The following is a 24,672-nucleotide window of genomic DNA, read 5'->3' on the forward strand; positions in this document are numbered from 1 at the left end:
ACTTTAAAGCAAAAGCAGGTGATAAAGCAACGTCTTCAGAAGGACGCTGCCAAAGAGGGTAGCTTAATCTGTTCTTTAAACAATTTAAGAACAACATTGGCATTTGCACAATTCCAGGTTAATTCAAATACCTGGAAAAATATTGTCATCAACTATGCTTGGATTGGATTACTATCAGCTGCAGTCACTTGAAGAATACTGTGCAATTGAGACAAACATAGAAGCCTTTCTTTCAAGAACAGTTACCACAAGTTCACCACATTTCTCTGCTGTAACACGCCTCAGATCCAACATTTCTTCAGTCCTAATCAGCTGAATACAGCTCTCAAACGTCATTCAGAGTCACCCTGAATGCTTACAGAGTAGGTGACAGACAACTTCCTTGCTTGATTCAGTATTACTGTAAATGTTAAAACAAGTCTCACTGGGGAACACAGATACATTCCATTATGCTCTTTCTAGTACTTCCTCTCTAAATATTTTAGGAATTAACCTTTACATAAGAAATAATTAAACAACGAGGAATTTTAAAGTTTAGACTTGAAGTTCACACAGGTTCAATTCTAATCAACGTTACCCTGACTTAGTACCACATTATTTCTTGTAATGCAGAAATTGCATCAGTTGCTAACACGCTCATTACAACTTTGTTCAACTCTTCATTACATCCTTCTGCAGAAGGTGTAAGAATTAACTGCTACATGGTTACAAGTCACTTCATTAGCCCTAAATTAATAACACCTGGTTTCCAGTGGATTTATGACTTGCAATTGATTAGCACTGATTGAAGCTCTTCCCATCTTCAGAGTACACACAGGCTCTCTGCACTCAAGAGTTTCTGTCCTAGGTAAGGTAGAAACTCTGAGGCTAATTTTCCTTCAGTTAGGGCACTTGCAAAACTTTCATTACCTTTAATGTTTCCACCTCTGCTACATCCAATCAAAATAAACCACCAACTTCAAAGTTATAGGGAAAAAGAGGCTACTATTACCCTTTGATTAGGCAATCCTAAAAACAAGAGCAAAATCACATTATTACATATCCAGAAATTCTTTCTACAGTGGGGAAAATGATAAATCAACTCTAGTCTGGAACACATCTTTGATCTTTTTCAAATGCTGTGTCAAAGTTGTCTAACCACCGCTATATTGCTGTAAGTCAACAGTTATACATAAACAAGTGAATTATAATGGCACTACAGCATCTGACAGATAATAGAGCAAAAAAGGTAGTTCTGCAAGATGAAACGTTAGTCAGAAAGTAAATTTGTCTTCAACTCAAGAGCTAACACACTACATTTAATAAAACAAACATGAGGTATGTACACAGTGACACTTAATTCCTAATCCTAATATGACTGATAACCTATGCAAAATTTATAAAGTACTTCATAAGGGAAGTCCATGCTATACCTATTTTATAACTCACTGAGTCATGGAGAGATTAAGTAACTTTCTGAGGGTCATACAGCAGGTTACTAGCTGAAGTAGAAAGACAAATCACCCTACTGGATTCTCTTAGTTAGGGTAGCCCTCCTCCTCCTACTAAAAAAAGAATTCCACTCTTTTCTAGTGCATTGCTTACATAAAAAGGCAGCAAGCCATCAAGTACTTTGTACTTTCCTTCGGGCAAAAAAAACCAAACGTCCTACCAAAAATGTTTAATCTATTTTACTCACTTTTTGTAAAATGTTGCATGCAGTATTAGCTGGGTTTACACTACTTCTCAACTTGCAAAACCAAAGTGAACAGAATTAAAATCTAATTTACCAGTCAATTAAAAAAAAAAATTTCCAATTTTTCTACATTGATGTAAACACACTTCAAAGGTGTCAATTACAATGCCTTTACAGTTATTCCTTGTCCTCCTGTTTCTTTTCCATCCCAAGTTACATTTACTGGTAAAACTTAATGTCAAAGAAAACAAATGCAAGTTACTTGTCTTCATAAAAAACAATCAGAATTACTTTTAAAAATGTTTATAAGGTCTCCACACAATACTAAGGAAAAAATGGCAATATTTTTCAACAGAAAAATATCTCCAGTTAAAGAGTTGATGATGAAGATTATGTAACATTAATTTACTTAATGAAGCTACTGTGGTTTTCTGCTTAACATTTTCCTGTTTCACAGAAGAAATACAGCCATTTTGAACCTCAGTTACTGCACGGAATATGGATATCAATTCCTCAGCTAGATGTCCCATATGGAAAATATCCCACATCAAACACAACCAGGTATGCACACAGCACTGAAACTCTCAGCAGGTTTCTGAAATCTGTTTCTTTCAAATACATCTCATCTCTATGCGTGCCATTTACTGTGTGATACTACACAGATGTTCACAAAAATCCACTTTCCTCCTTCAACACTGCACACGTTAATTAACAGAGGACTATTTTTGTGTGCCTTATGTATTTGTGGAACATAATATATGGGTCTTTATTTGAAAATATTTTATTTGGTAGTGCATACATTATTTTTTCTTTTGTTTATTTTGATACTCTGCAAACCACTTGAACTAACAATTTAGGACAACAAATTGGGAAAAGATGAGAAAAGGTCTAGAAGCATGCACTCCCTCCAGTGAATGAATTAATAAAATTATGAATTAATAAAAAAAAAAAAAAATCAAGTGACTTAGCATAGCTAAGCATCTTGTTTGTTTAGAAGTTAGAAACAAGCGAAAGCAAGGTCATGCAATGGCATTCCAATTTTTTGTATAAAAAACATAAGGGCATTTAAATGCCTGAGGTAATGATAAAAATGACTGCTGAATTTCACAATAAATATATATTACTGCTTTTTAAGCTTAGGGATTATTTAAAATAGCCTTTTACTATATCAAATAAAATAAGGATTCTATTTATACAGAAAGTCAAGTAATAAAATGAAGCCCATATTCCTTAAGACAAGATGCATTCATGCCTCTCCCACTGGAGAGACTGTTTCAACAATTTTACAGTTAAACAGAATTAATTCTACTCTCAAAAATCCATTGACCTTAAGCTTTTAACAAACATTTTCAACTGCAGAGTGTATTGTCAATATTTACAAATCCTTAAAATTATATTTCACTAGAACAGCTTTTATTTGCTATATTAATATTTCCTTGCAAATGTATGCTTATCCATATCAGAGAAGAAGAAACAGCTGCTACTCACAGGAAATCTCTGGGGTCCTACAGCAGGTCTTGGCTGGGCTGGAACTGGCAGCAAGGGCACTGAAACAAGAAGCACCTTTTAACACCATTTGTTTTACCTAACAGTTGTTGCTGTTCTTTCCAAAAGCAGTTGCAGTGAGAAGACAAGATTAAAATCTATGTTTACCCTCACATGCCACACTTCCTACAATTAACTTTAAGCAACCATTCCCTCCCCTGCAAAGTGCAACAGGGCAAATGGGATTCTCCTATTTAATTTACATAATTTAATTCTGCCTTTTTCCAGAATTAAATTGATCCTTGTTGCAGGAAGGAAACCTAGAATACTTACTCAGCCAAAGACGTCTCTTAGACAAAGCTGACAGAGACTCTAGCAATAATTTTATGTTTCAAATAGAAGAATACATGATTAATCTGCCTTCACAACTTCACACCCCTCAAGACTTCCTAGGTCTCTCCCACTCTCACCACTAACCTCCCACAACAAGCATGGGCATGAGACTATCTGGTATAAATCACTGCTCATAGGAGGGTAAAATGAGGCAGTGGCAATTAACAGCAAGCAAAAACTATTTAATCTGGCCTTGCCACCATACCGGTATATGCAACTGCTGATCTCAGATGAAAGACTATTTAATAAAGAGACACCAAGAATAATTAGGGGATCCTTTCCAGAAAGATAGCCTCCAGAACTAGTATTTTCAGGGAGATTAACTTGGGTGACTTGTCCATACAACTGTATTTCAAAAGACCAGTCACAAAAAAGTATTACCCAAAATACTCAATATTATGGCATAATGCACAAAGCACCTACATCTGGATCACCCTGGGGACTGACCCTCTGTTTCAATCACAAGTACAAAGTGCAGTGACAGCTCTTCCATTTTCCAGTACACTTTTTATTTCCTCTCCAAGTTGTCTAAGTGGTTAAAAGTACAAATGTTTCAATATTAAATAAAAGGCTTAGAGAAATAGCACTGAATGTGTTTGCTCATTTACTAAAAAATTTCAGTAAGCTTATTTTTCTTCAGTTTGGTTTTAGCACTCTTGAAAATTATAGGAAAACATTTTCCACAGTATTGAAGATCAACTGTGTAGACAAGTACTGTATTATACTTTGGATACCTTAAAAATTACTTTTTCCACAGTAACTGAGGCAGAAGAATTAATGCATTATTGGGTTAATTTTAGTTCATGTTAATGTCCACGTCTGGCTTCTATCCACTTTTGTTAAGTACTTGTGCTTTACTAGTTCAGGGACTGATGGGATAAACTAACTGCACCAGTCTTTCAGCACTGAAGGACCACATGCAAACCTTGTATCAAGTTACAGGAGAAAATTAAATAGTCTCATCTTGGCTTCTAATGAACATCTGTTGATATCAAATGGCCACAGCCACCTGCAAAAAAATTTGACAGGGTGCTCTTGATAGACCTAGGACTAAAATAGCTCAAGCATATCAGGCCAGAGAGGCACAAAGAAAAATTGTACAAGGTGGGAAATGTAGAGAAATGTCAACTGAACAGGGCACTTGTGCCTATTTCAGTATCCTCCCTCTGGCAGTAGATATATATTATTTTAAGCAAATGAATTTAATACTCATGAAAGACAGTTAGTTCAAACTCTGTGCCCTTTCAATCCTTGGACACTTGCTGAAGCAGCAAAGAAGTCTCAAATAAGCATTCATTTTCCTGATGTCAAATATTCCAGACGTTTAAAAAGTATGTTTCAAAAATAATACAGTTACATTGTTAGGCAATGTTTTAAGATCACCAAATTCCAATGCTATACCTGAAAAGATGCAATTCCTGTATTGATTATTTACAAGAATTATAATGATTTTTCCCAAGACAGCAAACAATTTTTAAATGGACCATTTCAGATGGACTAAACTAAGAAGAACTTTTTAAGGAACTTTAGAACAGCTCTCCTTATGCTGGAATCTCCATCTATCATTTGCCTGCAGTGACTGCTTAAAAATTCATCTTAATATGCAAATGCCACTGAAGATTTTAGAATTATGCTCATCTCCCTGAAGACTACTAATTTCTTACACATTTTCATTAAGTGTGCAAGTGTATACCTTCATGTAACATAATTGTACTGCTGCAAACTAGAAGACTGAGATGTCCACTACTCTCAGCCACTGCAGAAGTCACAGGTTCCCATACGTGCTTTTCAATCAAGATGATTAAAATTCTACAGATTGCATCGAAGTGGAAGCTGCACAGCTACTAGCAAAAATATTTATTCATCTTGTTGAGGATTTCTTCAACAAAATGGATGGCACAAAGCTGTTTCATATGAATGAGCTGCCATCAACAAAGATCTGATCTTCCTCACTGAGATACAGTTCTTACACTGTTGAAAAATGGATCGATCACTCATACTCCAGGGCTGCACATTCTGATGGGATGCCCACATTTTACCATGTGTCACAGATGTAGCAGTAAGGCTGAAGCCATCTGTGAGAAGCCAAAAGCATCTCCATCATCTGACAACACCCTACGCCCAGACAAATTCCTACTTTTCATTGGTCAAATAAACGAAGCAAAGACAGCACTACCTCGGAGTTCTGCCGATTTGAAGTGGGGGGTGGGGAAATACAGGAAACCTAGTGGTAAAGATGTGTATTTCTTTAGTTTATCTAGTACAAACAATCACAAAACAGAGCTATATACTGCCTTTCTTTTTATCCTCCTAGGGATTAAATACTTTCTCAATAAGCGACAATGTTAATGGCTCTGCTGAGAGTTGCCCATAAAAGAACAGCCCAGAGAGTGCTTGTGTTAAGGTATGGACAAAAAAAAAAAATTTATTTGTAGCGCTGCAAATCAGTCACAAACATTACACTGAAAGGAGAACTGAGGGCATGTATCTTGTCAAATAAGGATAGCTGCTGGTGCTTTTTACATAGCAATTACAGTGCAAGGAGTGCCTCATCATACTCTCACTGAAATAGGTGGGTGGTCATTCTGTGAATACTTGGCTGAAGCTGGAATGATGCAGGAAATAAGCTGCAGTGCCTACCTAATTTTGAAAATTGACATTTGCTACAGTTAAAATCACATTCTCTTTTCAGTTTCCATTCTTAATGCTCTTTGCAGGCTTCACAGTAGAATAACAAAAACGATAAAGAATTTGAAATGCCTTTACTATTTCATCTGGCCAGAGTCCAACAACATTATGTCTTACTTCAGGCAAAACATTTGTTTCAAGCTTAAGGAAAAAAAAAAAAAAAAAAAAAAAAAAAATCAGCCTGAAGCATATTTCCATGACAAGATCAACAAAAAAGTTGCTTCATCTCTGGCAAATAAGATTAGTCATGCTCACATGACTGGGAAGGTGTTCAGAAAACTCACCTTGTACAGGTGTCACTACTGTCCCCTTAAAATGTGGATTTATGTGTATGTTCTTCGGTTGCTGAGGTGTCACTGGAGGCGGAGTCATCATTATTCTAGGCGTTTCAATCTGAGGGGGCATATGTAGCCCTGGAGGAGGAGAAGAATGATGCTGATGCTGCAAAGGAAGCAGAGATTGTAACTGTTGCTGCTGCTGCTGCTGTTGTTGCTGCTGCTGTTGCTGCTGCTGCTGTTGTTGTTGTTGCTGCTGCTGTTGGTGCTGCTGGAACAGACTCCTAACGGGTTGCTGGTGTGTTGGAATTAATCTCTGTGAATGAGTCTAAAGCCAGACAAAAGAATAAAGTCAACAGGCTTTAAAATTAAAGCATCTTAACATAAACTAGCACAACACCAAGACACCTATGAAGAACAATTAAAACCAAATACGAATGAAAAACCTTTTTTCCACATATTATCAACTGGAACTGTTAAGAACCATCAGCACAGAAAAGCAAAGAAACAGTTGAATACATTCATGTGAAGAAGACAATGGCAAAGAACAAGCACACAGGAGATAGACATGAATTCACTTATTTTTAACACTGAAACCATCTAGTTTCATGCCACTGGAAACTAACTACAATAAGATATAACGTGACGATCACTAGAAATCCAAGTCCCAGTATCAGAACAAATCAACTTTTGTTTCGCATATAGAAGAGTCTCTGAAAAAACAGACCTAGCAGTAGCAAAACTCAAAACACAAATTAGTTTAAGATAAGCCCACCTATCCAGGCTGCTTGAAGAAAAAAACTACTTGGAAGATACATTCAAAGGTACCTTTCTGTAGCATAGAAGAAAGTCTCTTTGCTGCTCAATACATTCAAATGCAAAGAGCCAAAAGCAGTTATAAAATAAATTACAAAATATTATGTTTCCCTTCAGAGACATTCTTCTGCTTCTGAACTCACTGATACTACGTATCAGTCCTAGTCCAGTAACTTCCAAACAGTAGCGCAGGAAGAGTCGCAAACAGGCATCTTTTAGTAATAAAGAAGGGACCTTTTTTTCAGCAGCCATATACATAAATCAAAGCAGCAACAAAGTATGCAAAAGAAGATGATGTTGTAATGAGCACAAAAACGTTTACAACATTTAAGATCAAAATAACTAGCAAAGACTGTAGCAATACAGAAAAAAAACATTCCACCTTCAACTGTTCTAAAAGCACAAAATATTCTACTGCAGGGCTCTCAACTGCTGATATCCACCAACTGCTGCTAGTGATCAGCACCTAGAGTTACTGCTGTTGGAAAAAATCCCCTTTGTTTAACACAGGTGACCTTGTCCTGCAAAGACATACACAGGCTTTGTTCTACAGTCTCAGCTTCCAGGGTATTTTATGACAGTTAACAAAAATAAAAGTGTGAGCTACTTCTTGATCACACACTTGCTGGGGTGTTTTTTTGGATGGAAAAAGTAGCATCTTCTAGTTTGTGATACAAAGCAGAGGGTGTAAAAGAAAAAAAAAAAAATCAACAAAAACAAACTAATAAAATTAAATTTCATCTAAAACCCCAAAGTAGTAATTTATCTAGTAGTGATTGCCTTCCTAGGGTTTTCTTTGCCTCCACAGTAGCAAGTCTGGTAAACAAATAGATTTTAGAAGTATCAGCAAAAATAATAGTTTGATCAAAAAAAAAACTTCAGCCTCAGTTTTAAAACTAAATTACTATTAAGAATGTGGGACTGAACATGTTTCCATGTTGCATGTAGAGGACTTCTCAGAGGAATTAACTATTCCTCTTTCTTTAGGCACATCAGTAGGTAAGCCTATTGTGAGTCGAAATCCAATTTTCATTTGGAGGACTTGAGATTCCTCAGGTTGAGGCCAATAACAGCACTAAACATACTTTCACAATCACCACGTTACACACAGACCATCTTGCCTAACACTGCCCTAAGAGGCCAAAAAGTGTTTTGCTGGACTATCTATTCCACCTTTGTAAAGATTCGTGATTTCAAATGCATTTCTTCATAATTCCCTGAAAACATATTCAAAGAATACTGAGGATCAAAAGGTACCATTGTTGATGGCTGGTTTGGCAGCAGTGCAGGCCTGTGATCCTTCATTCTTCCCCTATCATTGTCTCTCCTTTGTTCTCCCATTCCATGGCACATAACCAAGCCTCCTCTTCGCCCTCCTCTTCTTGAGCCATATCGTCCCTGTTTAAGCTGCCTTTCCCTCTCTTCAAATTCGAGTAATGCTGCCTTCGCTTCGGCAGAAAGTTCTGTTAAGAGAGAGACAAGGAAAAATTATTTTAGCTTCCTGATGAAGGTATGAAAAATACCACAGAGGAAAACAAGAAACAATGTTGCTGTAACTATAGAAGCACCCCTGCAACTAACAAAATTTGCAGGCACTTTGATCTCCTTTAGGTGGCATTTTAACATTTCATTGAAGACATCTTTTAAAAGGAAAAAGCGTACTTATACTTGTATCTGTTGCACATGCAAAAAGCAGCAGGTAAATAAACATGAACAAAAAGATTTGGTTGTGTGTTTTTAAATGGTATTGATGTTTGCCCTATGCTGTAAGAGGAAGCTGTGACTCCTCACTTTTGTGTTATTTTAAACAACATTTCACTTACCTGAAGACATGTCAGGCACTACAATGAAACCTCCACTAAACTTTAAAGGATATGTTGAGTGTTCCATATGAACAGATTTTTATTTGCTAAACTATTTTGTACATTGGCCTGTTCCAAAAAAGGACTTTGTACATTGGCCTGTTCCAAAAAAGGACTTTCTGGACACTGGAAGTGTTTTTCTTCAGTATACAACTACTTGGTTATTATTCTATTGTACATGGTTTAATAACCAGCTGTAATTTACAAACAAACAATAATTCCAGTTAAGAGAAAGCAGCCTTGAAAATCTGCGCTTAGCTTAAGTCAAATACATGGCGACTTTTAACACCCACCCAACTCGTACCACAAGGAAACACCAGAGAAGAGACAGCACTCAATGAAGACTGCTAAATGTACTTGAAACCTGGGTTAATATTGAATATATGAAGAGAAAAATCAGGCAGTAACATGCCCAGGTAGTTAAATTACTTGGAAATACAAAGACAATGTACAACAAACTTCAAGAAGCACACTGTGACAGTAGAAGCAGCACCACTCACCAGGCTTCGGTTACTTAAAGGGGATGAACCTTAACCCAAAATATGCAGCTGCAGATTTTGACATGTGCCACTCAGATCCCTTATTACCTCTAAAATTGACTTCTGCTTCTAACAGGGCCAAATTAAACTACTGTACAAGAAACACGTTCCTGACAAAAACATATTTTGAATTCATATAAATGGCTGTTTATGCAAGAATTTTCCAGCTAAAAAGTTTGCTCTTAATGTTAAAGAGATTGGGTACAGGGACCACTTTTCAGTATAGTGTTCTGACATGCTAAAACTCCACACCGTGGCCACAATACGTGAAGATCAGAATACAAACGCTTTGTATCTGGCAGCTGAGACACTACTGCAATGTCTCCACATCACTACAGATCCTTCATCAAGAACATGGAATTGAAGTAATGAGAAAACTATTTAAATATCTTGTGACTCTAACAGTCAAACTTAAACCACTATCTTAAACATCTTCATAAGTAACCTCAACTAGTCTATGAAGTTGAGGATTGACAGAAGGGCAGAAATGGGCAAGTGCCATGCATTCACACTGTGGCAGTTGTTCTTACCTGGATACAGAAACTACCTTAATGACTAAACTGTGAAGACTGAATTTGCGTGTCTTGATTTTTAGAGGTATTCAGCACCTGCAGAAAGTAGGGGCTCTATCATTTTTCAAAGGGAAGTTTAGAATTTGGAGACTGTCTAGGAACACAGCAAATACGATAGAACCCTAAAAGCCCAAGATCTGCCATACAGCTTCCTATTTCATTTTTCCATATTGGTGGTAAGTTTCTCTACCTCCTTTCTCTCCCCTCTGACACTGCAATTCAGTGGCATAAAGCCTTCATTTACAACTACAACAAAAAAACTTATAAAATGCTACCTTTGCCCTAACACCTGTCTCTCTACATTGCAGATTCCAAGACAATCAGGAACATCTAATAGCATGCTTAGGAAGGGGCAAGGAATGACACTTCCTCAAGTCTCAGTATAGTACTCAATGTGCACATTGTGGATTTTTGAGGAAAAACAGACAAACACACTCCTGTCCAAAGCAATCAAAACACGAAACTAAAACACCACCTTATCCATCCTTAGCTGTCAGGGATGAAAAAATTGGTATAACAGGAAAAACAAAGATCTAATTTCAAGTCTCATTCCTGTCCACACTTGCAGCAAGTTCAGTTTCTCCACATGCTCATTAAATGTGAAAGGGCTAACACAAACTTTTAGTTGGCAAGCAGGAAAGAGACAACTAGGGAAAAAATGCTGCCATTACACTGTAAAGTTACAGCTCTCCTGCCTTTAATCAGAGAGGATCCACATCCTGCACACATTGCTAGTTGGAAAGTCTTCTTTTTTTTCCCCCCTCAAGAACAGGGCAAGCAGTGCAATTTTTCTGCCATCTTCCATACTACAACCCCAAAATCAGCAAGCAAATCAAAGTTCAGTCATTGCAAGAAGTATCTACCACTGATATTCACTCAAGATGGTAAGAAGCTAGTTCTGATTAGATTAGAAGCCACATGCAAGGAAAGCAATTGTTAATGAACCCAGGAACAGAATTAGGCTTCCTACAAGGCAAGATCATGTCTGAATGTCTCAGCCCCTTGAGCACGTATCAAAGGTCACTGAATAGAAACAACTTCAGAAGAAAGAATGGGCTGCTCCAAACAAAATTACACACTCATGAGAATACTCTACATTTTTTTATCAATTTTTTACCAGCACACACCTATTCTCATCTTGACTGTACAGTTCTTTCACACACAGTTAATGTAGTGAATCAGCAATTATTTTTCTAGTGTCTCTAAGTGTCAAGATTAATTTCACTATTGCTGGTAATAAAATGGTTTCAAATGACATCTTTAATCAGCAAGTAAGAATGCACTCCTCCAATAAAGACAAGCTGTCACAAAAGGTCACCAAAATGTGACAGGATGGAAATTACGTTTGTAACTTCAACTGAAATGTTAATTCCTCTTTAAGTGTTTTCTCAACTATGTTCAGATTTTGAAGTAAGGAGATGTAGCTCTGTAATGAAGTTTCATTTTTAAACCAGTAGCATCTGTAAAAATTTGCCCTATAATCTCAAAAGCAAGCAGGTATTTCTGTGCAAGCATGTATTTTTTGCTGTTTCACATGGCCAATTGTTTGGGGTTTTTTAATCAACAGATTAACACGTAAATTCCATATTAACAAGAACCATTCCACAAAATTAAGATTGCAATTTTGCCAAAGATCAGTTTCAGAAAAAGCTCTTTATTAACCCACATTTGCACCACCATTTCCTTACATCGATGAGCCACATCCCAAATCACTTAAAATCACACTTAAAAGCAAGTCCAGTCCAAATCACTGTTCCTTTAACAGTCAAGCTCCACTACAGGTTTCTCCTCATTGGCTGGTCTTATCTTTATGTTAGGGTCAGTCCATAGATAGATGAAAATACTTGCAACTGTCATTTACCTGGCAATTATGTACAGAGATTTAGCTATTCCAGTGCATCTTGTTCTGAAAATATTCTGTTTGGTAAAGCCACGAGCACTTTTTGTATAAATAAGGTATTGTCTGCCTGTGGTATGCAGAAATATGGTCTCATGGCTGAAAACATATTTGCAATGCACCTCAGCTAAAATAACCCTTGCCCCACAACCATAGACACAGACTACTCTGTGCCTCTAGAGTTTCTATCAGTTTTATTCTAATCAGAATCAAATACACTAAAACAATGCTGATTAAAGGCCTTGAATACCCACTTTGCCTGAAACTTCAAGTAAGAAGAGCTATTTGCTAACTACAAACAACAAGATGAGAAAGATCTTGATTTAAAACCATTCACAGACACCTCAGTCACAGCATGACATAATCTACAAGAACACCATTGTGAAAAGTCTGGTTCGGTCTCTCCATCTGACCCCTTACTGCTCATGAACAAATCCTCTTAGCTGCAACACCTTTGTTACAGAGTTAAGGCTTATAAGGTAAAAGCCCAAATTTCTTTCAACCAAATTAATTATTAGACTATGCAACTCCTTAGAACTCCCACCCTTTGCAAAGCAAGACTTTTAAGGCAAGAGGACAATTTCTGGCAATCTAGGGATGTGCTCCAAGAATGTAATTCCTAAATGGCTTGGTTGTCCCAAGAGGAAGAGACTTCTAGAGATCATCTAGTCCAACCTCGCCACCAAAGCAGGTTAACCTAGAGCAGGCCACACAGGAATGTGTCAAGAGGGATTTTGAAAGGCTCCAGAGAAGACGACCCAGTGTGATTTTATTTAGACTAAAAGCAGCTGCAAGAAACTTGCAAATCTACTGCTTCTTCTGAACTAGCAATGGCAAATTCATTAAGTTCATGGACAGTGCTCCTAGAAACAAACACACTTGTGTTATGCTACTCAAGTGCAAAGAAAATCTACCTTTCTAGACTCTGAAGAACCAAGGTGATAAGAGATCCAGATTGCTCCACGTTAGAAAAGCTGAACTCAGAAAACAAGGGTTTCCATAGTTTTCTATCACACTCCCGAGCAAGCTACAATTTGTCTAAGACAATTCAACAGTAGGAATGCAACAGGTTCACAGCACACTTCTGTTCCTGGGGGGAGTACTGCAAACATGCAGGTATTTCACAGCAGAGCACAAGTTACAAGATTTGTTTTATCAAATGAAAATCTTCCAAGGATGGAAGTCCGCAGGAATTCCTTAAAATGTATTCCACCACAACACACGGTGAAGCACAGATCAGATAGCTGCTGACTGAAAGCAGGAAGGCTTTTAAAGACACCACAAAAGTCTATATGAACAACTGTGCTGCTTTTCAAAACGTGGTAACATAGGCCAGTCTAAGTAAGAAGGCAACTGTTCTACCTTTTACCATTAAACTCTCTTCTACAATTTCTGGCAAGACTCTCTCTTACTTAATTTTCTTAGAACTCTTCAAAATAATCCACTGGTACAAAACCTCACCCAAAGTTTCTGGAATGTTCCTCCTCTCTCTTGTCACATCTGAGAGCCTAATTATGGTTCCTTCTTTCCGTTCAGTTTTGAAACGTAATCGTCCAGACTCTTCATCATCATCCTCCTCTTCGTCAGATTCTTCTTTAGTTTCTTCTTGAAGTTCCAGAGATTCAATAGCTGCCTGAATAACAAAATACAGAAGATGAGCAAACTGAAAAATCATTCTTGTGATCCATGAGTGTCAAAAGACAAAGCTTTCTTCAAATTTTGTATAAATTTTCCTAGCATTGTACATTATTCTCATACATAACTCAGTGAACATTTATGAGCATGGGTTTTTAAATTATATAATTAATTACATAGTAACAGCTATTGATAGAATTTAAGGGGATATGGAAACTTTAGTTAGAACCGCCACTTTTTCACACAGAGAAACATTTTATCACTGAATTGACCAAAATGCAAACCTAGGATACTACCAGATTCAAGGAATACAAGCAGCAACCACAAAACAACAAAACCCAGAAAACCTTAGATCTCAATTTTATTCCTCTAGGAATAAATTGCACTTGTCTTTGTTTTTTTTACCCCATGAAGATTTCCCAATTTAAATTCAGCAATTGATGAAGGGAACAGAGAACAACATTAGATAAAATCTGAACATACTAAAATTTGTATGCTAGTCCCTTGTTCTCATTTACCTTCCAGTTCTCTGTATAACAGAGATCATTTATATAAATGAAACAACGTCCCAAATGAAAATGGATCCCTCTCCTTAAAAGCAAAAGAAGGGAAAAGAAAAAAATCCATTTCATTTTCCTGTGCTGGATAATAAAATTCATGTTCAGGACATTACACAAGTTATATTTGCTTTCTAGAGCTGAATATTAGAAGAGTTTTAATAAAGTACAATTTTCCATAAGTATTGGCTTACTGGGTACTTGGTTATTTCTTGTGGAAGTCTACTTGCTCATTTCTTAGAGCCAGCACATGCATTTTAATTCCTTGCAAAGCCTCTAAACATCAGAACTTTTGATGACTGTTAAAAAACAAGAGGGAAATATAACATGCAATAAACCAGTTTTGTCTTCTAATTAACCATATCAGTGCAGCAACTTAGAGAAAAAAGGTACAGCAAATGTGTCAGTCAGGTGAACAGATAGTAAGCCACAAACCATAAAGAATTCATGACAAAATGATGCAAGCCATTGCAATTTTCCTTATCCAGGAGCCCAACTTTACCCAAAACCAAAAAGAAACATGGGAAGCAAGATCAGAGACAGGATCTGGCAAGACAATTCCTATTATAAAAGACAGCATATCACAGAAAATTAAGTTCAAAGCTAATCCAAATTTGGTCTGTTGAATAGATTATCTGTATATTTATTTACTGGGCTTTAATGGGCTACTGATAAAGTTATTTTCATTCTATCATCATCTTATCTCGAATGTGTTTTATCTATTGCAGGCAAATATTCAAGCACTACCATTTCCTGATCTCACAAAAATGCTTTAAGATACAGCTAAGACAGCCACCAAAGTTTACAAAAACCTTTAAGGCCTCTATTAAAAAAAAAAATACATTTATATAACAACTTTATATCATATCAGAAGATGTAGCTAAAAGCAGGGGAAGACAAAAAAAAAAAAAAGGAGAAAATATATTCTTTAAGGCTGAAGGAAATCCAAACCTCAAAAGCAAACCCAAATTGAGCACAACTGGTCTGATTAACATATCCATGTATAATCAAGGCACCTCTGAGGACAGAGAGTTGAGACTTGTGGAACAGAGGAGGGATGTTAGCAAGGAAAGAGATGCTCAAGTAGTATAATAAAAACAAAAACAAGGGAGAAAGACAGGATTGGGTGTTTTACTTTCAAGAGAGATGACTCCAAAGGACTAGCAATCTCTCTTGTAAATCCACCATTTTTAAATATCATAAACTCCATAACTTTACTGTCTCAATGCTTGTCTTCAAAAACTTTCCATTCGGGATCAGTATCTGGAAGCCAGAACTGGAGTGCTGACACATTCTCTCATTTCACTGAGCATCCTGCTTTACTTTAGAGAGCATAAACCCCAGACATATCCACTCTTTATGTCCATGCCCCTTAACAGCTACACGGGAATTCCCGTTTTTATTGAAAGTCATGTAATCTCATCTGTGAGTGCAAAACTCAGTTGTGCAAGGCTCTGTGTGAAGTTTAGGCTGCAGAATCAAGACCAGAATGATTAAAGCAGTCTGCATTGTCCTGAAAAAAAGTGCAATGCTCTAATTAAATGCTACACAAAATATCTGTGGAAACTGTTGCCTTTTGATAATTACGTGTTCTGGAAAAAAAAAATCTATTCTAAAAATAAATCAATAAATAAATAAATGCAAGTTGTAACAGACAAGACCACTATTTTCCTGTGCAACAATAAAAAACATTGCTCAAACTTTTCTATCCCAGCACTGTTCTATTCTCAGTCACATCAATTCTGTAGTCTTCTGGGTCTAAATCACTTCACTACAATGCTTATGCCATCTGTTAATGAACATCAGCCATACTAGTGTTAAAGAAAAAAAAAGTCCTAAGAGCTAAATGAAAAAGCAGGCACCAAGGCAAGGCAGTGCTCCAGAATGCTGACTCACCCAGGACTGATTACATGTAGTATTGAGGGATTTGTATTAGCAGCAATGGAGATAAAAACATGTCTGATAGTCAACCTTACGTTCTCTCCATATAGCTCCAGGGAAGGTTATCTGAGCTGTTGTACAAGGATACACCCTTCCCCTGCAATCTGTTCAACAGTTGTAGCATGCAAGACTTACTTAGATCATCCCTCAACTTCCAGCCTAACCCGGATGAGCTCTTTTGCAAAATTACACTATACAAATGGATTCCATGTTTCAAATTCTAGTACTTACAGGATCCTATTTAACATTTGCTAATCATGAATACCTCTGCATATACATGGACAGCCCTTGAATAGCCGCTTGAGGCCACATGAATGGACTAGCCAGACAAGGCTTCTTAGCAGCTCTCCTCAAAGCACCATGCACATTATGGCACTGTGCACAAAGCTACCGAAGAGCTCTGCTGACCCCTCCTTCCAAAGGAAAATAATGACCTTTCTTGTACCACAACATCAGAGTTTTCTGCCATCCTCATTAAACCATTATGCCGTTAAGTCCCAACCACTGACAAGGCCTCCCCACACTGGGTTACAATCTGCTCTAGAGAAAGAGTTGAGTGCTCCTGCACGGAACAGCTTAGCACACAGCTGCAGGACTGTTGACAGAGCCCAAGGAAAGCAGAAGAAAACACTACTCAGCACAATAAACACTGGTCTTATCACAGGATCCTCCTACACATGAGACTGGCAAGTGCTCTGGAGAGCTTTATGTCAGAATACTAAGAGGTACAAAACAGATAAATTGTGAGAAGGGTAAGTAAGATTCCTTCCACATGAAACATTAACAAAGTGAACCGAAGAACTTTTACAACTAGCTAGACAATAAGCAGTGGTGGCTTCTACCAGAGGCTAATGTTAAAACAGTAGCAATTGCTCAATCCTAACGGATCTTGATCTCCCACAGAGAACAGGTAAGAGGATGTTACACCAATTCCAAGGGCACCTCTACTTCACAGATGAAAAAAAAAATAAAAGGGAAAATAAAAAAACAAACCAAAGCGCTTCTTGAATGTTTTTCTTTGCACTCTTTTCATCATTTTCCTCCAGGCTGACAGGTAGTGTCTTCAGATTTGAACAAAAGAACTAAAATGCTAAGTTTAGGCTAAACAGAGATGGAACAATTCAACAGACAGACACACTGGTCTTTTTTTTTTTCCCTAGGTCTGCATTCTATCATAAGAAAAGCAGCATGCAGCACTTCTTAATTTTTTTTAATTAAAATACTCTCAATTTATCATCAGCACAACCCAAAACATGGTTTAAATTTATGCAGTGAGAAACACCCTATCAAAGGCTTCACAGCAGATTAGTTCTAATATAAAACAAAGAAATTAGACATTCTTATTTCAGGAGGTTACATATTTATGAACATTTAACAGAAATAATTAATGATACTATTCCTCTAAAAATATTTAGGACATGGTAACTGATGTAACTGACAGGTTTACCACATTTATTTGCTGCTGCAACTTCTGGCTATTGGAGTTTGCTTTCTATCTTAGGAAAGCAAAAATATTTTACGAAGCAGTGCTACATTTTCAAAGGAAGCTCCACAAAGAGCATTATTTATTCAAAATCCAAGTTCTAAGCATTGCTTCAAATTAAACATCAACAGAAAAAGTATGTCTTGAACCGATGTGGCCAAGGACAAACTTTTCCTGTCTCTTCTGCACTCATCCCACCTGAGTGCCACTCTTAACAGGTGTCTCACTTCCCATATTCACCAGCTTTATCCTGTTATGTTCCAATTCTCCCAGGAGTCGTCATCTCTTGGTTTACAAAATTTCTTCATGCAAATAATGAGAGGCTTAATTTGGTGTTAATGTGGAAATCACTTAAAACACAACACTACCGAACACTTTATTAGGTCAGTCTCAGTTATTTGGATACCAAATTTTAATGAAGAAATACAAATGCTGTTTATTTGTACCACATCTCTTAGAGCTCCATTCTTATGTTGCATTTTCTAGAGAAGAATGCCAACAATTGTCCTTGTCAGCAAGCAGTGAGTGTTAGGAGATTTAAAGAGGAGTGCTGTAATTCAACATTCAAAGAACAGGACTATTCTGAGCTGGAGACATACATCTAACCAGGTGCATACTCTACTAACCAATTAACCAATTGCATATTCTACAAAGGTTACCTCTCTTGGTGATGCTCTCATTTGGAGAACACAATTGTTAGCCTCATACTGTTGTGAGATGGTACTGTTTTGAAAATGAGAAACTTGTGGCAATCTGCAAGCCATCAGAATGAAGTCTGAATGTAGATTAATTGAATAAAGATATGGCCAAAACACTCACTGCATGATGAACAAATTCTCTAAAAAGCTGTATTAATAAAATCAATTAAAAACTTGCATTAATGTTATATTTGGAATCAAGGGAATTTAATTCTGAATTGGACAAATTTAGACAATATGATTACTATAGGATTCTCCTCAGCCCATACCCTAAAAATGAAGCTGTGCTTTAAAACAGGAAGTCTGACAGTGAATCCCAACTATCGATGATGTGCAGTGCCTTCCTGGCTCCTATGGGCTGTGGCAGCAAATAGCAAAATCTATCAGCCTGCTTTTAAAGCACCAGAAGGAAAGTGTATATAATCTAGTGAAGGAATGAAAAGTGTTTCACAGTTCTTTGAAACAGCAGATTTAATACTCAGGAAGTGGGAAATTAACTACATTAAGGTGTAAAATGTCATAACTTGCAACAGCAAAAACGGAACAATGCAGGCGGCCCCTTTGAATGAATCTCTCTTCACCTACCAAAGAATGTTGCTTTATTATAATAAGTTTGATACAACTGGAGTATCCAAGCACACCCATTTGTTAGAACTTCATAGAATAATGCTGCTGTGTCTTCAAGGAATTAATTTCCTGATGAGTTAAAGCTCCAAAGAGGGAACATACTCTGACTACACTTCTCAGCAGGTAATCCATTCAATCCTATTTAATTAAGAACTGGAATAAAAGTAATATTAAAGCAGATTCCTGGTGGGGAAAGGAAAAAAATCCCACATCAAAAACTTGCTGCAAATTAATAATAAGTACAATACCACTGTTCCAGGCTATAGCCAGTGAACATGTATGTGACAGTTTTTGGCATAAGCTTTCTTCTGGCAAATGAAGGAACTCATTCCTTTTCCTAACTGAAGAATTAAAACTCCACAGAAATTTCAGCCCTAACACAAGTCATCTAAAACAATAATCTGATGTTTCCCTTTCTAACACACAGAAGCTTCCATGCTCGTGAACCTCCTCAAAGTGTGATGCCCAAGAATTGTATCTACATTCCCAACAGCAGCAAATTACCCAGAGCTGGATAGTGAGGCACCATAGCTACTAGAGATTTAACAGATGGTTAAATGCAGTATTAACATCATTCTCCTGAAACTTCAGGGCCCCTGTAGTTTCTAATGTTGAAGCTCAGATAAAATACAGGCATTTTGAATTTTCTTTTATGATTTTCCTCCCAAGAGGAAGAGGAAATCTGATATATCTGACAATATAGATGCTATCACAATTCATCTTATTCAAAGAGCAATGCCACCAATAATTCAACAACTGCAAAGCTGCACCAGTTCTTTCCCAGTAATATTAACAACTTCATAAAATCTAAATTCTGAAATGAGTAGTCATTTTGAGTTTCCATTAAACTCACAACATACCTCTTCTGATTCATTTGCAATTGTCTGAGATTCTTCCAGCTCCTCATCAGCTGTATATTCCTCTTGTTCTTCCATTCCTTGTTCATTATATGATTGCATGTAATCTTCATCCTAAGGCAGTAATAAATGAAGATGAAAAGACACAGGCCAACTTTACAGAATCACAAACCCATTAAGAGATGGGGTCTGTATGCTTTGTTAACTCTTTCCAGAACTAGAACAGAAGTACTGTATCTACCAGAACCATCAATTATAAGTAACATACATGGTATAATTAGCAGGGGTTTTAACTAGACAACGATTTCAGTATTATCAAAAACACAGCCAAACCAATTTTCATCCAGATTCACAGCAACGTCATCATAAAGATCTGTTTGCCCCATCTACATCTTGACTACAATATGCTCTGATGATAAATTCATGAAGCAAACACTTCCTTAACAAAGGAACCACCCATCTAAAACACACATGCATTAACATCAGATCTTACCCCATCAAAAATATAAATGTTCATAAGGCATTCTGTATGAAGGGGTTCAATTCTAAACAATTATCAATGTTTAGAACAAGAGCAAAGGTTTTTAATTTTTTTTTGAAACATCTCACTGACCACATGCAGTTCTAATTAAGATTAAATCAATTCACTAGCAATTAAAGCCAGTGTATGTTCCCTAATACACTGCTTAAATTATATTGAATTATGCAGGTGACATTTTCTGAACTAACCTCCAATCTCTTTATTCGGGTTCAGACAGTTCTCAGTTACAAAAAGGATGAAGGAGCAGGACATCAATCACTTTGGGATATTAGCACCTTAAAGATGTCTTTAGCAGGTCAATAATCTTTTCACCTTCGAAGGACTTTATCAGATCTTGTCTAAAGCCTGGATAAAAGCTTTTGCATTAAGTACTTCTAACAATTGGCAGTGTATCTCCACCACACAAAGCTGTTTTCTTCCTTAAGGATACAATCCTCAAGGTCATGATTCTCAACTGCCTTCCAGCATGACAAAGGAGCATTACCTACCGCCAAACAAGCTGTCAACACAAACTTTGTCACAGCCTAGATAAAGAAACTGGCAGACAGTGATAATAGGTCTAATTTCCCCTCCTCCCTAGGGAGGTAAACAGATTTCAAATCAGCCTAAAACCCTATGCACATGAAGCAATGTTATCTTTGAAGATACAATAGAAAGAAACTCACTGGAAATTCATCTAAGGGTTCATTGATTTCAAGGTCTAGCACTTCATCTTCTTCTCCAGGTTCTTCCCCATATTCTATTTGGTCTTCTGTCAGTTCAGGATCATTGCCTTCATAATGTCCTTCCTCTGCATACTCTGAAGCATACACTTCAGGTGCTTCAGATTTGTCATAACCAATTTCATCTTCCCCTTGGTCATATTCAGACTCATGTTCTATTGATGGATCATTGACGGTCTCAGAGAGATCATATGATGTAAGCATGCCAGATGTAGCATTGAGGCTAACTGTGACACCTTGAGAACTGAGGTACAGGAGGTGAAAAAATTCAGAGGTTGAAACATAAGAGTCAACTGCTCACAAAGGTTCAGCAAAACAAAGCAAATAAATACAAACTGTCTAAGTTAGTGGACAAAATTCTACCTCACACACTATTTGACTTCATGCCATATTGCAATAATGCATACTGTACTTCAGCTTATCACCAGCTGCAGGCTATTTGACCAGGGGAATCAAACCAACCAGATGGTTTAGCAGGTCAAACTGGCAAAAGTCCTGCTTGGTAACCAAAGCAGACTGGATTCAATTTTAATTCCAAAACTAACAAAAAACCCACAAAATTATTATAACTGCATCTGTTTTCCCAGTATGTCAGAATATGCTAGTGAAGTATTTTTTATTAAATGCATTAATAATGTTCCTTCTTGATGACATTTAATTCAAACTTACATTTTTGTAGCAGATTTAATATCCTACTTAATGTAAACTATACAGTCATTTAAATGCCTAAGAGGTATTCTCAGTTAAAGCACTAGCACAGACTGTAAAAAAAAAAAAGGAACCAATACAAGAATTGGCAAGTTTACAGTCTGGAAGAAAAGCAAAACACCAAATTTACTGTTTACAATTGCTAGTGCCATCACCACATAAAAGAGCAACTAACCAACTGCAGATTAGTTAAAAAAAAAACACAAAGGAAAAGCTCTTAATGATTTGATGGCTCCAAGTACAAGTTAAAGGAATATTTTTTTATATTTCTATTATTCATTATTCTCCTAAGTTTGAAGGACTAGGATCCAGGCAGCTTTGAGCTATTTACATCTATAAGACTGAGAAGATTTAACACAAAAATTAAGACATTATGCAGGATTATCATTATCCTCCCAACTAGAGAGGCATAAATGAGTTTAAATGGAAATGAAGGGAGAGGGAAAAGGAGTTGAGCAAGGCTCTCACCCTCTGGAAATAAAATTACAAAAATGCAACACTTTTCTACAGAAACCTGCTTCCACGGAGCAATATTACCACACTTCTAATACTTTCTCGTCACTCCTGCAAGCACATAACTATCTCCATGGCCCAGGGTTTACAAGGAGCAAACAGAGAAGAAAAAGCAAAGACTGTTTAAATGGATTCCCCATTTTGAAGGGAACAGTCCAACCCTCACTCTCGCACAGAGAAAAGCAGCAGAAAATGGAGAGATTGATGGTCTGAGGTATTTTACCACACCTGCATAAATCCAACAGAGGGAAAGGACTCTTTATCTGAATTCCAGCCAAGGACAGAGAGGAAATCTCTGTTATATACATAACATTCATGGCCTTTCAGATGATATGCCTGCACAGCATGCAGTAAATACAGGAAAAGCTGGCAAAACATACAGGCCATTAAAAGCAGCAGTGGTTGTACTGCATCACAATCATCTGCTCAGTAATTGTACACAACTATTAAAACTACAAATCAAGCCTTACAGACCATGAAGCTCTCCTCCTCAGAGTCTTAGGAGGTAAGAGAGATTTTTAAAAAGAAAACTGGCAGAAAAGGATTTTACAAGAGAAGGAACAATATGACGATTGGAATTGATCTTAGAGGTCTTTTCCAACTGAAACAATTCTCTGATTCTATGAATACCAAGAAGCACAAAACAAGAATTCTGAAAGTATTTATAAATAATTCTGAATGCACAGAAGATGACAGCATTTCTTCTTTACAAGCTTTTTTTAATAGATTTGAGTTACATTTATTAGATTCCAATAAATAAAAAAATCATTTTACTGAAAAATATAACAAAGTTAATGAACACATTATATACACATCATTAAGTAGCTGGCTAGGTAAAAATCAAAACTATTTTAAGTATTTATGAATAACTTCAGTTTAGTAGTTATTGGTTATAATTAAGGAGTAGTCATTAATAGTTTTGAGCTACCCAAATCACGATTTAAAAAAAAAACAAATACCGAAAATCTTGTTCCTCTTCATTGTCACTTTGCAGAAGATCATCATTCAGCTCTTCATCTGACAAGTCAGACTGATTCTAGGTTTTATAAAAAGTCAATCATGAACATATAAACTTGTAACTAACTAACTAGATACTGTAACTACTGAAACTTCCAAACACTAGGTATTTTTTACGAAGAATGCATCTCAGACTAAAACCCTATCCTCAATGAAATTACTTAATTTAGTAAGAAAATATATGCTACACAAGACAAATCTTAACAGTCTCACGGCAATTTATAGAACTCAAATTTGACCAGCAATCGACACTTCTCACTGGTGCATTCCCAAATATAGCCAAAGATGACAACTCATTTAATACCAGGAAAAAAAGAAAGGTTAGCTTTGGTAACCTTGATACACTCGCAAGCCAAGAAAATCCACTACGCTGCTGCAGTTTCTGGAGGGCAGAGGTTCTTGGGAGACAGGAGGAAGGGATATAATGATATGAAGAAAACTAGAAATCCATAATAAGTTTAAGTGAAGGGGGGAAAAAAATGAAAGAAAGAAAATACTGTGTCTTTTCTCAACTCTTTCTAATTTGACTGTCATACTTTCAGTTGTTTCATTTATATATTTATTTTTAAGAGTAATTACCCACTAGGAAGAGCAATTTTGCTCAGCAACATTTCCATCCCCTAAAGTAATAATGGCAGAAAGGTTACACAAGGGCAGATTTATCTAAAAGAACTGGGATGAGATTAAGCAGAAGCAAGTTTAGCCTCAATAGCTCAGGGAAAGCTTTTTGAGAAATTTATTATTACTGCACTATACGAATCCATACCCAGAGATACTACTCAGAGCCCTGTAACAAGATCAGAAAAAACACAACATATCATACACTGGAGAAATGTAGTATTGGTTAGTGGTCACACAGGTAATTTTAAGACAACTAAATAGCTTTATCAACTCACATCTCAACTACAAAGACATATGCAGAGTTAACTATACAGTTTTGCTAACTGCATAACACACATCTGCAATCTCTATTCTTCCAGAATTTTATTTCTGAAATAGTACATGAAACACATGAACCTCCTGGATTCAACAGGAATTACTTATATAAAAATTTCAATAAACTAACTTCCAACATTCAGAGTGTGATTAAGAACAATTAAAACTCAACTTTTGCTACATCTGGGTTTCTTAACAAACCTATTCACCTCTGACTACAACTTTAAAAACTATT

General features: G+C 36.6%; 1 protein-coding gene across 2 annotated transcripts in view; it reads right to left on the reverse strand.

Moving 5' to 3' along the window:
• RBM33 (RNA binding motif protein 33) overlaps positions 1-24,672 on the reverse strand; it is an 81,705-nt gene that overhangs the window by 42,315 nt on the left and 14,718 nt on the right. The window contains exons 5-10 of one of the 2 annotated variants that reach the window (XM_054390250.1): positions 23,444-23,520; positions 21,207-21,507; positions 13,664-13,835; positions 8,590-8,795; positions 6,526-6,844; positions 3,164-3,222 (exon numbers count right to left, since the gene is read on the reverse strand). In XM_054390250.1, the coding sequence (XP_054246225.1) occupies positions 3,164-3,222; positions 6,526-6,844; positions 8,590-8,795; positions 13,664-13,835; positions 21,207-21,507; positions 23,444-23,520 (1,134 nt within the window). Of the gene's footprint in view, positions 1-3,163; positions 3,223-6,525; positions 6,845-8,589; positions 8,796-13,663; positions 13,836-20,003; positions 20,115-20,729; positions 20,759-21,206; positions 21,508-23,443; positions 23,521-24,672 lie in introns of those variants that run through there. The other variant, XM_054390251.1, reaches the window with a different exon arrangement.

The sequence above is a fragment of the Indicator indicator genome, chromosome 20 (genome assembly GCF_027791375.1).
Source record: "Indicator indicator isolate 239-I01 chromosome 20, UM_Iind_1.1, whole genome shotgun sequence".
Taxonomy (NCBI): domain Eukaryota; kingdom Metazoa; phylum Chordata; class Aves; order Piciformes; family Indicatoridae; genus Indicator; species Indicator indicator.